Here is a 25,152-nt window from a genome sequence, read left to right as displayed (position 1 = left end):
AGAGCCACATATATACATACAGCAATACTAGTGTCTATTGTATTCTGCTGCCCTTCCTATATACCTCCCTCCCCTCCCCTTCCCTCCCCTCACCTCTCTCTACCCAATCTACTGTGACACATTTCTCTCTTTTATTCTTCCTCCTCACACCATCATATATGTATTTTGTATAATGATGAGGGTCTCCTTCCATCTTCCGTGCAATTCCCCTTCTCCCTTCCATTCCCTCCCACCTCTCGTCCCTGTTTAGTGGTAATCTTCCTCTCATTCTCTTCCTCTCTACTCTATTTTGAGTTACCCCGCCTTATATCAGAGAAGACATTCGGCATTTGTTTTTTAGGGATTGGCTAACTTCACTTAGCATAATCTGCTCTAATGCCATCCATTTCCCTACAAATGCCATGATCTTTTTTTTTTATTGGTTGTTCAAAACATTACAAAGCTCATGATATATCATCTTTCATACATTTGACTCAATTGGGTTATGAACTCCCATTTTTACCCCAAATACAAATTGCAGAATTACATCAGTTACACACTTACGTTTTTACATAACGGCATATTAGTGACTGTTGTATTCTGCTACCTTTCCTATCCCCTACTATCCCCCCTCCCCTCCCCTCCCATCTTCCCTCTCTACCTCATCTGCTGTTGTTCAATTCTCTCCCTTGTTTACACCATGTATTTAAAAAGGGTAAATTTTACTGAATGTAAATTATACCAATAAACCTGATTTAAATTGCTTAGCTTTCTACTGATAGCCACTGATCTTCACTATCTTCCCAACATATCCCCAACTCTTCCACTCACACCAGTGCACCCTAAACAGAGCTACCTTCTATTCACCCTAAAGAGAACTGCTACCTTTGTTATTAACAACAGCAAAATATTAGCAGCCAATATTTACTAGGACTTGCTTATAGTTAGATATATGATAAAAGAAAAGCATTCCACATATATTATCTCATTAATCTCCATTACAACCTTATGAGGTAACCTCTATTACTCCCATTTAGAAATGGTCCTTCAATGACTAATGTGTAACATACATGGGATCTGAATTTAGGTATACTTGAATCTAAATTACTTCCTTGTGATTTCTAACAACATGTTTGCTCAAGACTTTTTCTCAGAGATATCTTCACCTCAACTTCATATGCCCTAATCTTATCTTTAAAAGCAAAATTTATATGTATACTACATCTATAAAACTATTTCATATCTTCCTCTCCAATTGGCAACCATCTCTTTTAAAGCATTAAATGCTCCAATGCATTAAAACAATTCCTTACTGAAGGAATATTAATACATATTCTACTTCTTGTCATTATTGATATACTTCCCCTGCTAGATATTTTGCTATCTCAACAAGATATTCACCCTTGTGTTAGCCCTCTATCATCTAATGCAATGATTTGTACATAACTTACTAAATGAATGTGAATGAGTGGTGGCTGTGGCTAAGACATTAATCTAACTGCTACTACACATATTAATGTCTCACTCTATCCAAGCAAAAATACCCTTTTTGGATCAGCCTATATTTTATAGTGTGCCATTGTTCCCAAAATTATATTTTAAGGTAAGAAAATAAAAGCTAAAAATTGAAAGGTAAACCCAAACCAAACCCTGTCTTGTTATTTTGGTATGAATTAAACACAGGATTAAACTCCTGGGAAACACATGAAAGCAAACAAGACAGAGAATGGCAAGGAGAGACTTGTTAATATAAGGAAATTGTGCATGCCAGGTAACAGAAGTCACATTGAAAGACAGTAGAGAGAACACTGTGTTATAAAGACAGACAACATTCTTCAAGTCAATGATACTAAAAACAAAATAAAAACAAAAGACAAAAGGGGAGGGGAATATTCTAGTTTATAGAAAACTTAAGGGACTTAACCTAATGCAATAAGTAAACACATAGAAGTCTTTGTTGAAACAAATTATTGGGAAAAGATATTTTGGAACAATTAGAAGTTTCAAATATGAGAAGAGATGTTAGCTGATATTGGAAGATTATTAATTTCCTTAGATATTAATGTGTGATTATTAGAAGAGTTCTGTTCCTAGTTTTGAAATTCTTTTACTTAAGAATTTAGGAATGAAGTAAAAAATTTTAATAAAAAATTCTAAAATACTCATAACTGTTAAATATAGGTGAATACGAACACAAAGTTCATTAAGTCGAGTCACAAAGTCTAGTCATACTCTTTTTCAAAACCCTGCATATGACCAAAATGACAAATTAAAGTCAGGATTTTAAGAGTGTGGGCAGAGTTTGGTTTTGCTTCATTATATCCATAGCCTACTATTAGTTCCACTATTTAACATTTACTTTATCCTACAGTGTTAGCAGTTTACAGTCCTCTGTTTTGTTAGATGGTAAATTTCTTGAGGACAGATGCGTGTTACTGAATTTTGCTACACAGAAGACTTATATCAAAAAGCAAACTGGTGGAACTGAATTGCTTCTGAATTTAGCTTGTACTTGAAACCCACAAAGAAAAGACACTGTGGTCTGAGAACTCTTAGGAGTTACAGACCCTTTCAGAGAATCTGGGAAAAATCATTTTCATAAAAGCACGAAGACGTTTGTCTTTTTTTACTCCTGTTTCCTCATGACTGCATCAGTTTTTAGATGACTTATGATATCATGATTCTGAAGACTAATGGAAAGTATATATGTATATTGTGTTTTAAGATTTCTTAGCTTTAGGGCTGGGGTTGTGGCTCAGTGGTAGAGTGCTTGCCTAGCACGTGTGAGGAGGCACTTGGGTTCGAACCTCAGCATGACATAAAAAATAAATAAAAATAAAGGCATCAACTCTTGAAGAAGAAAAAAAAAGCTTTCTTAGCTTTAATTTTTAATATGATATCTCAATGAAATGTGAAAACTGGATCAATAAAAAGTTCTTTGGGATTGATTACTTTCATAAATATAAAGGTGTCCTGTGAACAAAATTTAAGAACTAGTAAACAACTAAAGTATTGTTTCCCAAGTACTTCTCTCTCACTGTCATTTTCAAAGGATTAGGTACATGCCTATGTGTGAATGGACAGCACTTTATCTTGCCCTTTTATGATTTTTACATGCCTGCTGTTCCTGACAATTCAGAATGTTAAAGATGTAAGTGGAGGAAAAAGCAAATCAAAGTTCCTTGCTCAGTAAGTTTTATTCTAAGTATGATCTTGGGCATAAAGTCGACACTAAATAAACCTTCAAACATCCAAGTTACAAAATTTCTTCTTTCCCCCAAAGATATGCATTGAAGAATATAGGAAAAGCAAAGAGTAAAGGATAGGGCAAAAGTGAGTGGGGCTGATTAAATAACATTTTTGGAAGATACCCTTCCAGTATTCCTTATAGAACATCACTTTATTTAATGACTTATGGGAATGAAAAGAAACAGACCCTAGAATTGTTTCTGAGAAAAACAATAAAGCACCTCAGACTCTCAGAGCATTTTTCAGCTTGGAAAATAAAGTCACATACTTTATTTCAAATAAATTTCCTTTTTTTCTTATGGATTCTTGTCCTTACAATTCTGTCTTTGGAAGGCTTTCAAATTGTTTGTTTTGAAGAAGGTATACATTTGTTGATGTAGCCAACATAAAAATGCTTCTATGAAGGATTTCTAACACCCTGAATTATCTCCCTTACTCTCTCCCACCTCTGGCCTTTAGAAGATGAACATAAAATTGACATTTTATTGAGTTGTTTTCTAAACTCTGGGGGAGTTGATTTGTTAAGACGTCTGTGACCACTTTGGTGTCAGTCAAAGAAGATGGACACATTTTCCTTAAAAACTGTTTATAAATTCTGCCAGTTGGTATATATCTTTTAAAAATTTAGATTCTAGTATCACTTTTTAACTTATGTATAACATAAAGGATCCTCTATAAAATGAATAGTCACAATGCTTTTAAGCAGAGCCTAATGATTTTCATAAATTATTACCTTCGATAACAGCTTGTCAAATAAGCTATCCATTATCGCTACAAGTTTAGCTGATATTTCAGCAATGTGGTCATGGTAATCCTGAAATGAGAAATGATATTGTATTTTATAGTTCCTGAGACACATACAAAAATATTTAACAATTAAGGAATTAAATTTATGAACTTCAATAGAAAATACATGAAAAATACCTTAGTGATATGATCAAAATGCCTAAGCATGTTATATTGCTTAGGTGGTAGTCGAGCTTCAAAATGAGCCCGGATCACAGGAATGTAGTGCACAATTAACTGCAAACATCGTGAAGAAAGAGCTAAAGATTCAGGGAATGGGTACATAATGGAGAAACAAAAATTGTTGATTTTAATTACAAAGGCAATTAAGTTTAAAATGTCCATTAATTTCATAAAGAACCCCAGTTTATTTCATAAATGAAGAGCACCATGGTAAAGGTAACCCATTTCATTTTTAAGAAAATAATTTAGTGCTAAATAATTCAATGAATATGCTGTTTTCTCAATGGACTTGAGTTGCTAGCATTACAAGTATGAGGACACTAACAAGACAATTTATTCTCTTCTGACATTGAGATACCTTTCACCCCAAAGTACTTCTTATATATTACATATTATTTAACATTTTCCAGAGTGAAGCAGCTTCTAAATAATTTATTAAGAGTTAAGAGTGGAAATTCCTTATATAATTTCCCCAGATTAGTTTTTCAATTACAACAACACATAAAAGAATAAAGTAGCATTTGCCACTTTTATAGCCATGAAACTATCAGGTATGATAAAAACAGGGTAAGAAGAATTACATCATTATAATACCTTAACATTTGAATGAAATACAAGAATCCATACCCAAATTTTTTGTAGTTATTGTTTTTAGTCCAACAACTTGCAATGCACCAGCTCCAAGAACTAACTGGCAACTTCTTGAATTGAAGTACTAAGAAAGGAAGAAGGGGGAAAAAAAAACAAAAAACAAAAAAACCCAAACTCAACGATTTATTAAAAGCCATTCTTTTATATCCTGACGATGTGTTAACTATCCTAAAAATACATTCCTTTTTCCTCTCATTCAAGGACCAAATGAATTTTCTAGTAGAAGCAGTTAGGATCTATTTATGTAATAATGAAAAAAAAAAAAAAAGGAAGAGGGGAATTCTAAATGACAATATTTACTTTTGATAAATAAAAAATTGAAATTCTAAAAGTTTTCAGAAACTTATCTTTAGTTTGCATTCACAATACTAATTTAGTTTCAGCATTCTTATTCAAACATCCTGTTTTCAAAAGAGTAAAAATATTTCTTGACTAAAATTCAAGTTCAGGGCAATATTGATAGAATAAAGGTTTGAAAAAAATAAAGCTTTTCCTATATTCTAACAATTAAAAATATCTGTCAATATGAAATGGCTGAATAAAATTATCACATTTTCATTTTACATCAATTGTTCTGAAAGAATGATGTAAGAAAAATCTCTAACCTTAGTGAGATGAATTTTGTAATGTTCAGTGAATTCCTTCCATGCACATTTGAAACCAGTCCAGGTTTTTTGACCTAAGTGGCCTCAGTCATGTTCAGCACCTAACGAACAAATCATCTCCTGTCTCCAATGTCATTAACAACTCTATGAGTGTAATGAGGAATCACTAAATGTAGAGTGAGAAGGAAGCAGGCAGCCCTTTCTCTAGTAACATGTGATGCAACCACAATTAAATAACACAAAATTAATGTCTTAAAGATAACTTGACCTTGAAATGTCTTAGAGTTGAAAGGTTAGTTATATCCTAATGGGTTAATTCTTTTAACTATATTTCCATAAAAAGGTAAAATCATACACACCTTCAACAAATCTGACAGACGAGTAAGCATGTCAGTAGTAACAGATGGGATGTTATCCACACACTGGCAATATTCAAGGATAATTCTTATTAACAGCAATACAGTTCTATAAGAAAAGAAAATGTCCCACAGGCAATCAAAACAAAAAAATTTAAACTGATTTGGCATATAAAAAAATCAAATTACTTATTAGTTCGATGCATCTCTGAGGATATGCTGATTTTTTTTTAAAGAGAGAGAGAGAGAGAGAGAGAGAGAGAGAGAGAGAGAATGAGAATTTTTTTAATATTTATTTTTCAGCTTTCGGCGGACACAACATCTTTGTTTTGTATGTGGTGCTGAGGATTGAACCCGGGCCGCACGCATGCCAGACGAGCATGCTACCACTTGAGCCACATCCCCAGCCTGATATGCTAATTTTGATAACTGCTAAATTATGTGTTTCGCCTAAAAGTGCAACAGGTTCTGGTCTAATGTAGACCAAAAGAAGCACTTAGAGTGAAAGATTTAAGGATTTGTGTAATTACAGAATCAGGACTTACTTACATGACACTGAGAATAAGTGGCTTGTCAGATTTTGTGCTGTAAGCATAGTACTTGGTTTATGGCATTCTTATTAAGAAAGTCTCTTTAATAAGGGAAGTATTCTATTCTTTGGCCAATTCCAAAACAACGCCAAAAAGACTAGCCAGCGTTTCTGATTAACTGTGTAGCAGGTTTCAATCATAGCTACTGAATTGATGAAGGGAACCTAGTCCAGAGTTTCTTAGTGAGATGAAAATGAGAAAGAAGCCATAACAGCTTCTAAGGAACATATTATGTAAGAAGTTTATTCATAGGTCAAAAGACTCTCCAAAAATGAAAAATTACCAGCTCATTACAGAGCAAACTAAAAAGACACACTACTGGAAGATTAAATGAGACTAAAATTAAGAGAAAAAGAACCATATATTATAGGACATCTAAGTTCACTGAAATGCTCAGAAATGAAAAATCCACATAAAATAATACTTTATAAAAGTATAAAGAATATAGGGCTGGGGCTGTACTCAGTAAAGGATATCAGGAACCACTGAATCAAGAAAGATAACATTTAAACTGGGATGGTGGAGCACACCTGTAATCCCAGTCACTTGAGGGGCTGAGGCAGAAGGATCACAAGTTTAAGGCAAGCTAGGGCAACTCTGTGAGACTCCATCTCAAAATAAGAAATGAAAAAAAGCTTTGAATGTAGCTCAGTGGTAGAGCACTTGCCTAGAATGTATGGGGCCCTGGTTTCAATTCCCAGTACTGCACAGAAAAAAATCCAGCACCTAGGCTCTATATAGCTTAACTAGAGCCTGCTCTATTGGCATGAGTCCACTGCATATTTTTCATAATCTTCTCCCAGAAAACATAATAACCCACCTTTATTCAGGTAGTTCAGTTTTTTGGCAATAGACTCTGCCTGAAAAGTCAGAGCCAGAGAGAGGGACCATTTCCATCAAGCACATGAAGTGCAACCAGATAAAGGAGGAAAGTTAAAGGAGAGAAAAGAGATGAGGTTACAGAGGGTTGAACAAAGCTTAGCTCTATTGGAAACAAGGAAGGACTCCTGAGGATAAAGGAAATGAGGCTTTAGTTTGGAATTTGTGTATTTTTAGAGATTGAAATATGGATTAAAAAACAAACAAACCCATATTAATTCTGTACATGCTTTTTGAGAGCTTACTATAGTGCCAAGAAAAATAATAACGGTAAGACATGATCGCCTACCTTTGCAGAATTCAGTCTTACCAAGGAGACATACACATAAAGGAATAATTTAACTATACTATAGTAAGTTCCATGATAAGGCTCATAGAGGTCCTTTCTTCCCGGAAAGGGCAGCTATTTCAGAAAACTCTTGGTGACAAGAAGCAAAGAAGGAAAGTGAATGATGGTCTAGATATTGGGAGGTGGATCTAAATTCTAATTCTGACTTTATTTGGGCCAATCACTTAACCTTCTAAGCTTCAATTCTTGTAACTCAGAAAGGAAACAACAATCTCTGACATGTCTATTTCACTAAGTGATGATAAAGATCAAATGAGATCAGATATATGAAAATACTTAAAACTATAATGTGCTATTAAAGAATATGAAAATAGGGCTGGGGCTGTAGGTTAGTGGTACAACACTTGCCTCGCAGGTGTGAGACCCTGGTTTCCATCCTCAGCACCATATAAAAATAAAAAAATAAAGATATTGGGTCCATCTACAATTAAAAAATAAATAAATAAAAAAGAATATAAAATTTTTTTAAATGGGTAAGAAGATAATATTTAATTACCAATTTTAAAAAGGCCTGTCATGCCAAACATAATGCTGGAATTGTATATTTCTTTGTTACCTTGAATTAGAGATATTTATTAATAAAAGAGTAAAAGATCTAACAACTGGAATTATGAAAAACAACCACCAATATATTAGAACTGTGCTAAAATGGGTCACACATGTGGCACATAACTGTAATCCCATGGCTCAGGAGTCTGATGCAGAAGAAATCACAAGTTCAAAACCAGCCTTGGCAACTTAATGAAACCCTAAGCAACTCAGCAAGACCCTGTCTCAAAATAAAATATAAACAAAAGCTGGGGATGTAGCTCAGTGGTTAAGCGCCCCTGAGTTCAATCCCTGGTATTAAAACCAAACCAAAACAAAAAGAACTGTGCTAAATGGTTTACAGCATTACCTGTTTTAACATTTTGAAGGCTCCAGAAGCCATGATTTAAACTACTTCATGCTATACTACAGACTAAGAAAGCATAAGAAAAGAAGATGGCAAGAACCTATGATGGTAATAAATTCAAAGAGCCACTACATCATTCATGGCTGTCTACATTTCTTATTACATGAGAAAAATCAAGGCCTCTTTTATTAACCCAGTGATAAAGCACACATAGAATACAGAAAATAAAAAGGAATCCATAAAATTTCCTTTAAATACTTCATTAGGATTTAAAATTGTTAATCCAAAATTCCTCATTCACTTTAAGAGGAAAATAGAAGACTTATATTTCAAATAATCGACTCAACTAATAAAGACAAATATACTACTCACCCAACAACAGCATACTGTTGTCCCTCAACAATGAGAACTTCAGCTGGTTTTCTTTCTTCTGTAGGTAAAAGAGGAAAGCAAATAAACAAGAAGGGGTATGTATATGGTGAAACAAAATACTGGAGAAAACCACTGAAAACAATAATTCTGTTTTCAGGCCTGAAACTATCTCCTTTCTGGAAACAAATATCTACTTCTTCAGAAGCAATTTGGTAGAGTAAATAAAGTACTTTGGGTTTGGAGTTAGATTTGATTTTAGTCTGGGTATTACCAATTATCAATTACCTTAAGTCAATAACTTCTCTGAGACTCAATCTGTATCCATGAAATGCTTCAGGATTGCTATTAATGATTGTTGTTAAAGATTATAAACTGCCAACCCTCTAGGCCTGGCACATGGTAGTTAAAAAACAAAATTATTATTAGTTTGGAAAGGCAGAACTAGCTTTTTGCCTTGCTGTCTTTATTACTGTCATTATCATTATTAGAATATGAGTTAATTAGGCTGGGGTTGTGGTTCAGCAGCAGAGCACTCGCCTAGCATGTGCCCTGGCACGTGAAGCCCTGGGTTCTCGATCCTCAGAATTTATTAAAAATAAATAAAATATTGCGTCCAACTACAACATACATACATAAAATATGAGTTAATTTCTAAATTTAATGGACAGATTATGTATTTTCTGTATTTTATCTTTATTTCCTTTCCTTTCCTTTCTGGTACTAATTGAACCCAGAATCACTTTAGCACTGAGCTACATCCCCAGCCTTTTTAAATTTTGAGACAGTGTCTCACTAAGTTGCTGAGGCAGGTCTCATACTTGAGATCTTCTTGCCTCAGCCTCCTGAACCACTGGGATTGTAGGTATGCACCACTGTACCCACCTATATATTTATTTATTTTATTTTATTTTAAAAAAAATATTTATTTTTAGTTATAACAATATCTTTATTTTTATGTGGTCCTGAGGATTGAACCCAGTGCCTCATGCATGGTAGGCGAGTGCTCTACCTCTGAGCCACAACCCCAGCCCCCACCTATATATTTCATTTTTAAGATTTCAACTTAGAAGTTATTCTGTTTTCATAGTATGACATTTCTTATTATTATATAACAAAATTTAGCATTTTGTGGTGAAAAGAACAGGAGATTGGATTATCATCCTTGATCAGCCAAATGAAATAACTGCTACAGTCAAATCATTTCTCCCCTAAGATTCAAGTCCCTTTGAACTATTGGACAAAAAAGTCTACTACCTCTTTTCTTTCATGAAAAGAAATCCATTGTGGTAAAATTTCTACACACAATTCACTATGTCCTTTGGACTACAAATTTTTTTAGAGCAAGGACTGTTTCGGAACCAGCTCTCTATATTACAAAGAAGGAACACAGTGATGTAGGTAAGAGCAAGAACCCAAATGTCAGTATACCTGAATATGAATTCTACTCTACTACCTCCTAGCTATGTAACTCTAAGTTACCTAAGCCCTTTTGCCTCAGTTTCCATATTTATTAGGTGATGATATTAACAGCATCTAGATCATGGACCTGTAAATGATAATGATATGATACATGTAAAGTACTTAGAACAGTGTCTAGCACCAAATAAAAACTCAATGGCGGTATTTATGGGTGTGTGTGTGTTTGTGTGTGTGTGTGTTGTGGCAGCAGTAGAGCATTTGCCTAGCACGTGCAAAGCCCTGGGTTCGATCCTCAGCAACACATAAAAATAAATAAATAAAATAAAGGTATTGTATCCAATTACAACTAAAATATTTAAAAAAAAAAAATCAGAAAAAAATAAAAAAAAAGAAAAAAAAGAAAAAAAAATCAGTATAGTTGCTATTCACTAACTTCATTTCCCCAATGCTAGCCTCATCCTAATGATTCAATAAATGTATGGTGGATAAATAAATAATAACCCAGGATCTTTATCTTAATAAGAACTACTAAAATATTATTCATAAAAGGGTAGAGGCTGAGGAAGAAGAAAAGTATTTAAGAGAAACCTCATACTACCAGAATCCTACAAAGAGGGATTGAAAATAGTTCACTTTGTAGGAAAACAACAACATTTAATTCAATCATTCCACATTTTAAAAAATATTTTAATTTAAAAAATCATTCTGTTTGTATAATAGTAGACTTCAAAGACTGAGCTTTCAGAGAAAGAAAACAAGTCCTAGATGTCTGGCATGGCACCTCACATAATAGGTTATCAATAAAATACAGCTTTCAAGACTAGATGAATGATAAGTTTTGAAGGCTTTGTTTTGCTAGTATCATATAATCAGTTAAAAATTGCAACCTGACATGGTTACCCATTTAAAATAGTCACAGAAATTTACATATTTAAAATATTAAGAGAAATTTACATAATTCCTTCGATTTGATTCTTCTCTCTGTCCTATATGAATGAATCTATCTATAACCAGCCCTTAATCCCTTCCCTTATGTCATAATGGTAAGAGATAGGCTTTCTCTTGAACTCTGGATTCAATTCTAGCTGCTTCTTATTTCTGTTAGGCATGAAAATATAATTCAGCTTCCTCTGACCCAAAACAAAAAACAAAAAAAATCTCTTCTCTCAACTCTTTGAGTGGATTAAGGAAACAATCTAATTTCTCAATCTCTCTAGCTACCACTTCATCACCCACTTTTCCTTCACAACTATACTTTATTGATAAAGTGGGCTACATTTGTCTAGCCTCCCTTAGCAATGAACTGCACACTGACACTATCACTCCACTCAATTATTGATATTGTAAACTTTCTTCTACATGTCAAATCAATGGTCACTAACTGTATTTTATTCAGTCTCTTGTAGCAAAGTTGTATTTTATGCAAATGTGAAGTATACAATTTGAAAATATGGCTATGTAAAAACACTAAACTTTAATTAAAAATGCATAAAAATTTGAAATAATGCAATTGCCTTCTCCATTAAATGTATTCAAGTTCATAATTTCAGAATGCATTAAAAATCAATTTACATTATCAGATGACGCCATTTTAACAAACATATGTCCTAGTTATTCCATCTATTTCTTTTGAAACCCAACTGGTATTTAATAATCAATGACAATTTTCTTCCTATCTCTCTGGCCCTTCTTTTTTCTTTTCTCATAGTTCTTCACATTTTGGGTTTTGTTATGCAATTGTTTACATAATAATAAGAAATGTCACACTGTGAAAATAGAATAACTTCTAAGTTGAAATCTTAAAAATGAAATATATAGGTGGGGGCTGGGGTTGTGGCTCAGAGGTAGAGCACTCACCTACCATGCATGAGGCACTGGGTTCAAAGAGAAAATTAAATTAAACCTTTAATTTTTTTTACTTCTATTTTTATGAATTTCTTCCTATCTCACTGGTCCTTTTTTCTTTTCCCATAGTTCTTCACATTTTGGTTTTTGTTATGCAATTGTTTACATATTTTTGGTTTTATTCATTAAACTTAGTGTCTTTAAAATAGAATCATAACTGTTATCTTTGCTCCATATGACACAAAGTGGAAGCTAATTAGTGTTCACTGGATGTAAAGGACTTCATCCAGGGTCTAGCATGTGATTACACTCATAAGTATTCAAAATTATTATTATAAATTAAAACAAATACTTTTCCTGTCAAATACTTAATTGGAAGCTTTAGTTCTAGGTTTTTCAATAGGTATTCTCAATTAAAGCAACATTAAACATTCTTATAAAATAAACAAATAATAAAAAATTGGAAGAAAGTGTGTGGAAGAACACATACCCCCTGATTTTTTTTCAGGTAAAGCAATCTTTCCATCTGATATAGAATCAACAAGATCCTGAAATTCTGCAGGAACATCAGCTTGCTTCCAGCGTTCATTGTCTAAGAGGAGGCTATTCAAAAGATGAAAGAAAAGTAAACTTTAATAATGTTTCAATATCATCTTCCTTGGTTGATAAGAAAGTAGAGCTTAGCTGAATATCTAAGATTTTTGCAAATGTGAAGTATACAATTTGAAAATATGTATAACTCTGCATAACAAGTTTATTTTTTTAAAAAAGCATAAAGACAATAAACAAAATAAACATTTAAACATATCTTAATTTCTGTACTAGAATTGTTCCAGGAATCATCATCTTCATCAGAGTCTATTACTCTTCTTCTGTTGAATTTAACTGCTGCTTTCTATTTGTTGGCTTACTTTTACAAGGATTTCTATTAAGCCTTGTTCTGATATCTTCCCAATGAGTAGTCCATTTCTCGCCATCTTGTATAAGGTTATTTTCTACAAAAGTATAGAGTGCTTCACGAATATGCATGTCACCCTTGCACAGGGGCCATGCTTATCTTCTCTGTGTCATTCCAATTTTAGTGACTACTTAAGATTTTAAAAGTGCTGGACACTTTAATTGGAATCATTCATAAACAGTATCAATACTTTTATACCTCTTAGCCTACCCAATAGTGATGAAACATAATTTACTTAACTTTGAGTTAAGAAACAAGTCAATCTTCCAGATAGGCACTTTTACATAAGTAAGCATTCTAACTCCACTTTGAAAAGTCAAAAGGTAAATTTTAACTCCATAATCTGTCTTTAATTAAAAAAAAAAAAAAGCAGAAATTTTGGCTAGTCAATTAATTTATTTTTAAAATGTAATTGTGTTTTTGCAAAGAAAAAAATTACACAGTAATGATACCTGAGCTTGGTTTTTCTCTCTTCATGAAATCTATTTACAAATTTATTAGCTTGGCTTTGAAGTGCTCCAAGTAATGACATGCTTTTTCTTCCACAGATCTGTTCTGTCTCTAAAATGAATGTTTCCATTAATCTAGAAAGTGTAATGAATTCCGTGGAATTTAACTTCTCAAGAAAACCATCCTAAATTTTAAAAAATAACACAAAAATCACGATGGAAGTTAATATAAAGCCAAATATGGGTGAGCTATAAAACCAAGTTTAGTAAATTTCAGTATTAATTATCTTTTTCTATAATATATTATATAATTATATATTAATCACTTTTGTAATTAATAAAATTTATTTCTTATCATTTTAAATGAAATTTCCCAATATTTCATATCAAAAAACTGAACATGAAAAGCTTAAGATGTCTTGAATTTGAATGTCTCCTTTATAACTAATACAGTAACTTAAATGAATTCAGGTCATTGTATAACTTTTTCCACCATCCTGAAGTTTAATTTTGTTTGACCACATATATACACGTGCATATATAAAACAGCATCTTACATTCATATTAATTATTAAGATGTTATATTTTATAGTAAGTCCTTTATTTATTTGAAAATAATACTTAAATAATTTTTCCTATTTCTTTAATTATTTTACATCTTAGCACTTCTTTACTACAACACACCAATATCATTAACTTTATTGTTAAAATTATAAAATGCATTACAGGGAAAATACAGATATAAGCAAAGACATAATTCTGGATCTCTAACCTAACTATCCTACATATAAATATAAAATATGTAAAGTATTATGAAAATACCTTTGCTCTTGACATGAGAAATTTGACAGCTCGATCATGACATATATCTGAGGCACTATTCAATAACTCTTGGATATTATTTGCCAGCTTCCCCAGCTCTAAGTCAGTTAATTTCATGTCTTCACTGACCCTGAAAATGATACAATGAGATTTAGGGAAAACTGTTAACACAGTTCTCCATAGGTGATATAATCAACAAAAAAGGATAAACACTTGAAAATTCACATTTGAGGAAGATTTTGTGATATATCCAATTTTAGCAATGCTTCAGAAAATAAAACTTGAATAGTAAATTTTAACTTTGAAGTTTATGATTATAGAACATCTTTAATCATGCTCAGATAATATATATTTAAATATATGTATATTATATTATAAATATATTACATGTCATAATATATTTTATTGTTGTAAACTATATTATACATATATTACAATATATATGATAAGATATATATTTAAATATATATTTAATTATACATATATATTATACAACGTGTAATATATATTTAAACTAAGCCTTACAATAATTTTTTCTCTATAGTATTTTCAATACTTAGTTCATATCCTGATTGGAAATCTGCACATATTAGAGCAAAACAATTTGTTTGGCAAGGGACTAGGTGGTAGCCGTGATGGTAGTTTTGGCAGAACAGGGGTTGTACATAGGCACTTAGGAATAACACAGCAGAAGGAAGAAGGAAGGAATGTTATATCATGACAAGTGGCCCTCTTTTCATTCAAAATTATGAATTACTTAATATTAACTCGTATTTACTTAATGACTGAGCATTACTGAATTTAACTGCTAGGAAGTTGGAAGGAATACAATTTATAAGAGGTAATACATATTTTTCAATTTTGAAGGGAAATGTATGATCAGGTTTTTAAGCATTTTCCCCTAGGAATATGCACATAAAGACCAATGATTTCATTTTAACAGTTCAGTTACTTTTACCATGAGCCAAGTAAAATGTCTTACTGTTTTTCTCCCATTCTGCTAAGTTATAACAATTTTCAAAGAGGCTCTGATGTATGTATATGAACTGGGTTAAGGTATTATGGTAAGTTATTACTAACTATCCTTCAAATTTTCAATATCACGATGTTCATTTACTAATGCTTTAAAATAACAGATTGATATTCTTAAAGTATTCTCAGGAATAGTGTATTGTTTAATTCCCTCACTCTGAGGCAGGTAGATATCTATTTACAGATGAGGACACTGAATTTTAGAAAGCTTAAGTAGTTTATCTAAGGTCATTGGTTACAAAGAGTAGGACTGGGATCCAGAATTAGTCCATATCTAATTGACTATACTTTCTCTACTATAACATTTATTTCTGTATAAACCGTCTAGTAGTATTTCAATACTAGGTCCCTCAGAAATGTCTACTTAAACCTCAAATTTAGTATTAAAGTTTCATTTTCTGTAAAGATTACTAAAATTTGCCCATGAAACAGAATGATTAAAGAATTTTGAAGTCTTGGCTGTATACTACCAATTCACGAAGATATAAATGGAAAACATCAAATAAAACCAAGTGAAGGGCTGGGGTTGTGTCTCAGGGGTAGAGGGTTGTGGCTCAGCGGTACAGCTCTTGCTTAGCATGTATGTGGCACTGGGTTCAATTCTCACACTGCATATAAATAAATTTTAAAAAGCCCAATGACAATTAAAAAAATATTAATAAACAAACAAGTAAAGTTTTTTAAAAGTAGGATGACAAATAGAAAAAGCTGGAAACTTTTTTTTTTTAAATAGTTGTAGATGGACAGCATGCCTTTATTTTATTTACTTATTTTTTTAAATGTGGTACTGAGGATCCAACCCAGTGTCTCACACATGCTAGGCAAGCGCTCTACCACTGAGCTACAACCCCAGCCCCAGCCCCAGGAAAAGTTTAAAAAATTTTTTTTAATTAGCTATAATTTTGCTTTTCAAAAGATTTCTTTTTATTTTGTAAGTTTAATTGCCTAACTTTCATATCACTGGAAAAAAGCAACAAACAAATCCAAACATAATGCAGGATTTCCACTTCTGAATGTATATCCAAAAGATCTCAAACATACGTTTGCACACCCAAGTTCATAGCAGAACTATCCAAAATACCTAAGATGTAGAAGTAAACAAAGTGCTGACATATGAATGAATAAACAAAATGTGGCAAATTCATATAATGGAATATTATTCAGCCTTAAAGGAAGGAAATTCTGACATATAAGACACATGGATGTACTCTAAGGACATTATGCTACATAAAATAAGCTGGTTACAAAAAACCACTATGATTCTACTTTTATGCAGGAACTAGAATGTTTAAATTCATAGACAGAAAGTAGTGGTGGTTGCCAGTGGCTGGGGAGAGGTAGAATGGAGAGTTGTTATTACGTACAGTTTCAGTTCTACAAGATGAAAAAGTTTGGGAGATTGATTTCACGATGTGAATATATTTAACACTACTGAATTGTACACTTAGAAATTATTAACATAGTAAATTTCATTTTTATTATAATTAAAAATGAAAACTTAAAAATTTTTACATTAATTTTTTTAAAAATGTAAAACTCTACAACTCTAATCATTTCCACAATTTTCCTTTCCTATTTCTGCCTGGAACAGTATTTACTCTTCTGTGTCCTAGTTTGTGCTGCAATAAACTTAGAAAATTGTAAATTATTTTCATATATAGGAAAATCTACTAATAAAGTTAAAATATCAGACATCATGTTTACACATTCTACATCCACTACAATTTTATACTACAAAAGTACTGAATAATAGAAATAAGGTGGGCGCAGTGACACATGCCCATAATCCCAGTGGCTCCAGAGACTGAGGAAGGAGGATTATGAGTTCACAAAGCCAGCCTCAGCAAAGGCAAGGTGCTAAGCAACTCAGTGAAACCCTGTCTCTAAATAAAATACAAAAATAGGGCTGGGAATCTGGCTGGCTTAGTTAGTGGTTGAGTGCCCTTGAGTTCAATCCCTAGTATACACACACACACCCCCCCAAAAAATGTGTGTATATATTCAAATAGTTTTGTATGAAAACACTAGTTACATACATACATATTACATATATTATACTACAAAAGTACTGAATAATTGTCAGAAATAGTTTGTATGAAAACACAAGTTAGGTATACACATATTCAATTAATTCGTTGCCCCTCTGGGCTAGATAGTTCCCAAATATTCATGTGCCTGTTGAACATAGAGGAAACTACTATCTACAGAATCTATCTTTCGTTCTGGGGTAACGTATGAGTGGAGAAAGCCAGAGAATGTTCTAAGTATAAAGTAAGTCACAATGAAGATAAGCGGGAGGGAATAAATACTATGAGACTACATCTGGTTTAAAAGAACCTCAAATTAAACTATGGCAGACTGCTATTTATATTTCAGTATTCGTTCTCTCTTCTGCAATAATAAAGAGTTTAAGCAGGACAAATAGTCAACAAGCTAAAGACCCAACAACAAACTCAAGCCTCCCTTCCAGCTACATATAGTTATGTGATAACCTTCTGGCCTCTAGGATGGAAGTGAAAGTAATAAGTGCAAATTGGGGGTTGTACTCTTAAAAAGAGCAAAAAAAAAAAAAAAGGACAAATATCACAAACAATGTTGAATTAAAAAAACAGACACAAAAGACTATCATATATATGATTCCACTTATGTAACTATGACTTCCACCTTATATAAAGTTTAAAAATTAGAAAAGCCAATAATTTTATTAAAGGTTTCTTTGAAGCAGTAGCAATGGATTTTTCTGAAGAGTTGAGAATATTCTTTTTTCCCCCCAATATTTTGGTTTTTAGTTGTAATTAGACACAATACCTTTATTTTATTTTTATATGGTACTGAGGCTCAGACCCAGTGCCCCACATGAGCTAGGCAAGCACTCTACCACTGAGCCAAAACCCCAGCCCCAAGAGTTGAGAATATTCTATTTCTTGACCTGAGTGGTGGTTACACCAATGTTTTAATTTTGTGGTAATTATTTGAGATGAACACATTAATTGTTGCATTTTCTCATATTTGCATATATTCCAATGAAAAAGTTAAAAAAAGAAAAAAGGAGGGTACCACTCTTTGTCATCTTCTTGCTATTAGGGATGTAGAAGAGATGATAAAAGCTGAAACAGCATCAGAAGTAGTGATGCACATCTGTAATCCCAGCTACTTGGGAGGCTAAGGCAGGTGGGTCCCAAATATGATCTTCCTGAAAACTTAGCAAAACTCACTTGTCTCAAAATAAAATTTAAAATGGGATGGGAATGAGCATGGTGGCACAAGCCAGTAATCCCAGTGGCTCTGGAGGCTGAGGAAGGAGACTTTCGAGTTCAAAGCCAGCCTCAGCAAAAGCGAGGCACTAAGCAACTCAGTGAGATCCTGTCTAAATAAAATACAAAATAGGGCTGGGGATGTGGCGCAGTGGTCAAGTGCCCTTGAGTTCAATCCCTGGTACAAAAAAAAAAAAAAAAAATGGGGGTGGAATGGTGATGTAGCTTAAAGGTAAAGTGGCCTTAGGTTCAATCCTCAATACCAGGGGATAGGGAAAAAGCTAGAATATAGCCTTAGACACAAATGGAAGCTACATGCTGCAGAAGGAAAGCTGCCTTTTCAAGTGAGGCTCCCCTATCTCTGAAATGTTACATGACAGAAATAAAATTGTTTACTATTTAAGCAAAATTCCCTATTACATTTTTATCTCTCTTTGAATAACAATTTTAGGCTATACCCTTCCTTTTATAAATATGAAAATATTAGCCAAAAAATGAATATATATATATTTACACACAGTTCAGGAATTGTTTTGGTAGGAAGTGACGTTATAGTTGGCTTAATACTGTAACTATGACTTCCATAAACTCCTAGAGCACAGGTTGATTATGTAAAGATTAGCAAAAGTAAAAAGTCTTATTATTCTTAACAATATCTAAATTCAAACCTTTTAGGCCACAAAATTTTATTGGCTTTGTTTTGTCTTTTAGATACCAGAGATTACTGGAATACCTCATGAGCTTTGAATGTGGTCTATGGATTATATGGTAATAATTCATCACTGTTTTCTTATATTTAATTGGTATAGTATGATTATGTAGAGAGTACTCTTGTATTCTGGAAGTACATACTGTAATATCTGAGATAATAGGGCATCATGCCTACAACCTCCTGTCAAATGATTCAGAAAAACATTAACATGAGAGACAGGGAGAGGGGAGTGAAAGAAAAAAGGAGGGAGACAGGGCTGGGGCTGTAGCTCAGTGGTAACATGCTTGCCCAGCATGCTGAGGTACTGGGTTCAATCCTCAGCACCACGTAAAAATAAACAAATAAAATAAAGGCATTCTATCTGTCTACAACTATGAAAAAAAATATTTTTTTAAAAGGAAGGAAACAAGGCAATGTGATAAATTAACAATTGGGCAATCTGTAAAATGGATATATGAGTGTTTTTATACTATCATGACAACTTGTCTGTAAATGTGAACTTCAAAATAAGTTTTTAAAAAATAATGTTTTTTTTTTAAAGAGAGAGTGAGAGAGAGAGAGAGAATTTTTTTTAAAATATTTATTTTTTAGTTATCGGCGGACACGACATCTTTGTATGTGGTGCTGAGGATCGAACCTGGGCCGCACACATGCCTGGCGAGCGCGCTACCGCTTGAGCCACATCCCCAGCCCAAAAAATAATGTTTAAAAAGACAGCATGGTGCACTTGGAAATTCATGTCTTTGAAAAACCAAAAGTTGTGTATCAACAGATCTTTGCTATACATAAAATACAAAAGTGAGAAAAATAAAGAGGGCTGGGATTGTGGCTCAAGTGGTAGAGTGCTCGCCTGGCATGTGTGAGGCACTGGGTTCAACCCTTAGCACCACATTAAAAAAAAAATAAAGATATTGTGTTCACCTAAAACTAAAATAATTAAATATTAAAAAAAAAAAAAGAAACAAAAATGACCAAAGCAATAACAGACCTAGGTTCAGGTCAAATTCTGACACTAGTGACAAAGTTCTCAAGGCATCAGTAGCATTCAATTAAATAATTTAATAAATTAAAGTTTCTTTCCTGCCTTTAAATCATATAAATTTTCCATTATCTTCAAATCTCACCTCTGTACCTTTCTTCTGTTTTCAAAGAGAATGTTTAATAAAATTAATATATTTTTGATAAATTCCAAGATGAAAGTTTACATTTTTTAAGTAAAATGAATATTCAATCTTACTGAAACCATTAATAAAATGATTTAATAAAAATCTTGCCAATTTGGCAACAACCACTATACTCACATAATATCCACACCTCCTGGAGTAGCAGATGATGATGTCTGTTCTTTGCTAGAAGAAGAATCAGTAGTACATTCTGGTTCAGATACTGAATCACTGCTGCAGGGCTCACTATTTGGAGATGCATTTCTTTGCGAGGTAGTGTCAACTACTATAGGTGCTAATTCGCCCTCACTGAATGCATCACTTATAAACATGCCTTCATGGATTAAATAAGCCACTTCTGTATCCAGCGAATTATCTTTTGCAGCATTTTTCTGCTGTGAAATCTCCTCCAATTCTCGAGTCCTTTGGTTTTTGTCAAGAACTGAGAGAACAACATTGTGAATGATATTCAATGTTGCCTAAAAAAAAAAAAAAAAAAAAAAAAGGATACATTTTTAAAGGATTTAAAATATCTTGTGAATTCTGTACACTAATTTTGAACATTTAACATAAATGAGTAAAGGTCATGTACACCAGAATTTCTACACAGTAACAGCGATTTGTAAAAACAAAACAAAACAACAACAACAACAACAAAAAAGAACTGCTCAGGAGAAAATAGGTTCAATAAAGCTTAGTGATTTTATATATATATATATATTATATTTCTTTTGGTACCAGAGATTAAACCCACAATCACTTAACCACTGAGCCACATTCCCTAGCCTTCTTTATTTTTGGCTTTTGAGATAGAGTCTCACTAAGTTGCTTAGGCTAACCTTAAACTTGGGATATACCTGCTCAGCCTCCCAAACCGCTGGGATTATAGGCATGTATTACCATGCCTGGCTTAGTTATTTTTTTTTAAATGGAATTCTTAAAATATATATTTTTCTAACCTCTTATGCAGGCTACACCAGTATATCATAACTTGCCTATGAGAGAATCATATTAGTTCATACGCCTGCTTAAAAAAAAATAATTTTTATTCCTTACCACACCTAGGCTATGCCCATTTCTCATCTCTCCTCATCCCTTCTCTCACTTATTCACTGTGCACTAGACATTCTGGTTCTCTTTCTAGTCTTCTAATATTCCAACATGATTCCCATCTCAGTGCCTTCCCTGCTGGTTCTATGCAGAACACTGTGAAGTTTGGTCCTTGCACACTTCTCATCACACAGGTTCTGGCACAAATAGAAACTTTCCTCAAAGAGGCCTTGTCTGACTCTCTTCCCAGCTAGTTGGGTTTTTTGTTTGTTTTTTAAGAATATTTACTATTGTCTAAAATTATCTTTTTAATTTATTTGTTCTAGGTCTCCTTCTGCTGCGTTAGCTCCACGAGATATTATAAGGCTATAACCTAGAATAGTGCCTGATAAATAAGAAGTTCTCAATAAATATTAATTATAATTAATGTCTGTGGACTATTAACAAATAAAGGATTATTTGGCCAATTTAAAATTCAAGATTGTGTTCTCAAAATTTCTTGCTCCCTTTCTTTAAAGCCTTGATTTCTTTTTAAGGGATCTACATTGTTCTAGAGAAGCAAACTCTAACTTCAATTCTTCAAAGTCAGCATAGGATCCATGATAGTAAAATCAGCACTTGGAACTATCAAGGTCTTAGCTTAAAGGTAGACAGGCTGAGAACTGCAAAAAAAAAACAAAGCCAAGACTTGATGACATCATCAATATTCTATTAAGCACCTAAAGGATGACCTATCTCTTTTTTATTTTTTTTCAGTTTTATGAGCTAATAAATCCTCTTAATTGAGACATCAAGTTGTGTATTGCATTACTTGGAAAGGAAAGCACTGTGAAGTGATACAAAATGATACAGTATATAGCAGATATAGCTTTCAAGAATCTTAGTATCAAATTGTCTAATAACACTGCCTTTCCCCCTCTTTAATTATCATTAACTTCTTTGCTGTCACAAACCTGCTGTTTGTTATAGTCCACCACTGCTGCTTATAATTCCCATTACTGTTCAATTTTTCATGCACAGATTTCTCCAATCTTTGTTTTGCCTTTCATTTTCGTTCTTCTGTCTTGCTGACTTTCTTTCTTAGTTTTTTATTTTTTTATTTTTAATTTTTTAAATAATAACAAGACAGTGATGAGGGACAAGATCTTTCTTGCCCAATTTCTCTATACCTCCCTATCGTATAGCAGTCATGCTATTCAAGTGAAATTGAGCTCATTTTCCACCTTCAGTCAGTATACTTTCAACCTCCTTGCCTCACAATTAGTTCACACAAGAAAAGCCAGACCTCAACTAATTCACACATAGCATTTTCCTGACCACAGTGACTGGGCATGTAACCTAAATTAGTTCAATTAATTAAAGCCAAGGACATTCATTTGTTCTTGTTCTATGTGGTGTAGTGTGCAAATGTGGCAGACCTGGAACTGATGGAGCCAACAAGAAAAACGAAGACAAAGCTTAACAACAGAGAAACTAACCTTGAGAACCAAGACAAAAAAACATGCATATAGCCCATCTTCTCTTGTGCTATTTTTAGTTATCTAAGTTTTTTTATTTCTCTTAGTCTTAAACTCATTTGAATACTTTTCCCTTTGAACTAACAATATCAATTGAAACAGTAAATTTTCCATATAATCAGTATTAGGGCTTCTCCTTTACTATTTTTACCATATCTACAATTATAAAGATTTGGTTATTACTTTTCTCCAAGTCCAGGGCTATTCATATTTAAGGATGCCAGAAAACTGGTCTCCAAGAAACATTTTACAATGTACATTAGGTTCAATAGTAGGTACACGATTTACTTTCTGAACTATTAGGAAACTCACATTTAAACTTCACTTTAAAATAAACCAGGTCAGATAAACCAAATACAATTTTCCAACTGAGAATAGAATACATTAAATATTCTGATAATTATATTCATAAGTCTGTAAGATGACAGATTAAGGTTATTTTCCATGCAACAAAGTGAAAATTTAGGAACTAAAACCTTGCAAAGAATGTAAGTTCATTTTAGGACTACTCGTGTTTTTTCATTATACAAATAGGCCTAATCTATGGAGTTCATACAACAAACAAGGATTTTAATAAAAATTCAAAATACAATGAATAGTAAAGATGAACAAAGCATGGAGGGGTCGTACTTTCTGATTTCAAAACTTACTACAAAGCTACAGTAATCAAAACAGTGTAGACTAGCATAATGTCAGACATATAAACCAGTGGAGATGGCCCTCATATAAATGGTAAAATGATTTTTGACAAGGGTGTCAAGACCATTCAATGAGGAGGAGAGAGCCTTTTCAATAAATGCTGCTGGGAAAACTGGGAATTCGAATGCAAGATTATAAAACCCTTGTCTTTTTTTTTTTTTTTTCCATCCTAGAATATTGGCCCTATTTGTCTGTAGCCTTGTGGAGAAGGACCCAGTGCTGGTAAAAACTGCTGAGACTTACTCAAAGCCTCAACAGGTCACATTGTGGCATTATGTCAAGCTTGAGCTGGTTCCTCCAATTACTGTTGAGATCCCTACAGCTATCAGAGCCTAAAAAATTGGTGAATAAGTATTCAAACTGGTAGCTTCAAATAGCTCACAGTTAAGAAAGCTGTGCTGAATAGTATGAATGTGGTTTTATATCAGAGAGATCATAGGCAACCATGGCAGAGTTGGCTATGTTTGAAGACAAATCTTTAGTATTTCATTATATCCAATACATTATTTGAGTGTTCTTGGACCATGTGTGATCAGCAGCTATCTGAATAAAATGTGTTTAAAAAAAAAAAGGTAGATTCTAGTGGAAGAAATTTAGATCACAAGGACTCCACCCTCATGAATGAATCATCACCCTAACAATGATTTGCATCTGTGGATTGAGTCTGGTAGGGATGTATTACTTCCCTCAAAAGCAGATAGTTATAAAAAGATGAGCCTGGCTCCTTGCTTCCTCTATCTCACCTTATGATTTCTTCCTCACATATTCAACCATTAGGGCCGGAGATGTGGCTCAGTGGGGAGCACTTGCCTAGCATACATAGGCCCTGGGTTTGATCCTAGAACCACTACAAGTTAAAAATCCTTTAATATATGCCCATCTTTGTGATACCATCCACCGTGAGATTCAAGTATATACACCATGCTCTTGAACCTTCAGTTAAGTAAACCTCTTTTCTTTATAAAGTACTCAGGTTCAGATATTTTGTTAAAAACAATACAAAATGCTCTAGGATAACCACCCATAGAGATATTAGTTCAAACTGGATACAGTGGAGCATACCTATAATCCCAGAGACTTGGGAGGCTGAGGCAGGAGAATCACAAAGTTTGAAGCCAGCCTCAGCTACTTAACAAGATCTTGTCTCAAAAATAAAAGAATAAAAATGACTAGGGATACATAGTTCAGTAATAAAGCACTCCTGGGTTCTCCAGTACTGGAGAAAAAAAAAAAAAAAGAAAACTTAATTCAAAATAGATAAAAAACATAATACCTAATGATATAAAATTCTTAGAATAAAATACAGGGTAGCTTTAAGACACTGGACTGGCATTGATT

General features: G+C 33.1%; 1 protein-coding gene across 1 annotated transcript in view; it reads right to left on the bottom strand.

Moving 5' to 3' along the window:
- Positions 1 to 25,152, bottom strand: part of VPS54 (VPS54 subunit of GARP complex) — an 87,023-nt gene that overhangs the window by 7,635 nt on the left and 54,236 nt on the right. The window contains exons 12-20 of the mRNA XM_081264647.1: positions 20,687 to 21,027; positions 14,388 to 14,517; positions 13,569 to 13,750; positions 12,649 to 12,761; positions 8,895 to 8,952; positions 5,813 to 5,918; positions 4,825 to 4,912; positions 4,153 to 4,274; positions 3,962 to 4,042 (exon numbers count right to left, since the gene is read on the bottom strand). Coding sequence (XP_081120773.1) covers positions 3,962 to 4,042; positions 4,153 to 4,274; positions 4,825 to 4,912; positions 5,813 to 5,918; positions 8,895 to 8,952; positions 12,649 to 12,761; positions 13,569 to 13,750; positions 14,388 to 14,517; positions 20,687 to 21,027 — 1,221 coding nt within the window. The remainder of the gene's footprint in view (positions 1 to 3,961; positions 4,043 to 4,152; positions 4,275 to 4,824; positions 4,913 to 5,812; positions 5,919 to 8,894; positions 8,953 to 12,648; positions 12,762 to 13,568; positions 13,751 to 14,387; positions 14,518 to 20,686; positions 21,028 to 25,152) is intronic.

Source organism: Spermophilus citellus, assembly GCF_964194105.1.
Source record: "Spermophilus citellus genome assembly, chromosome: 13".
Classification (NCBI taxonomy): Eukaryota; Metazoa; Chordata; class Mammalia; order Rodentia; family Sciuridae; genus Spermophilus; species Spermophilus citellus.
Note: the sequence above shows the minus strand (reverse complement) of the source record. Positions and strands in the feature narration are given on the sequence as shown.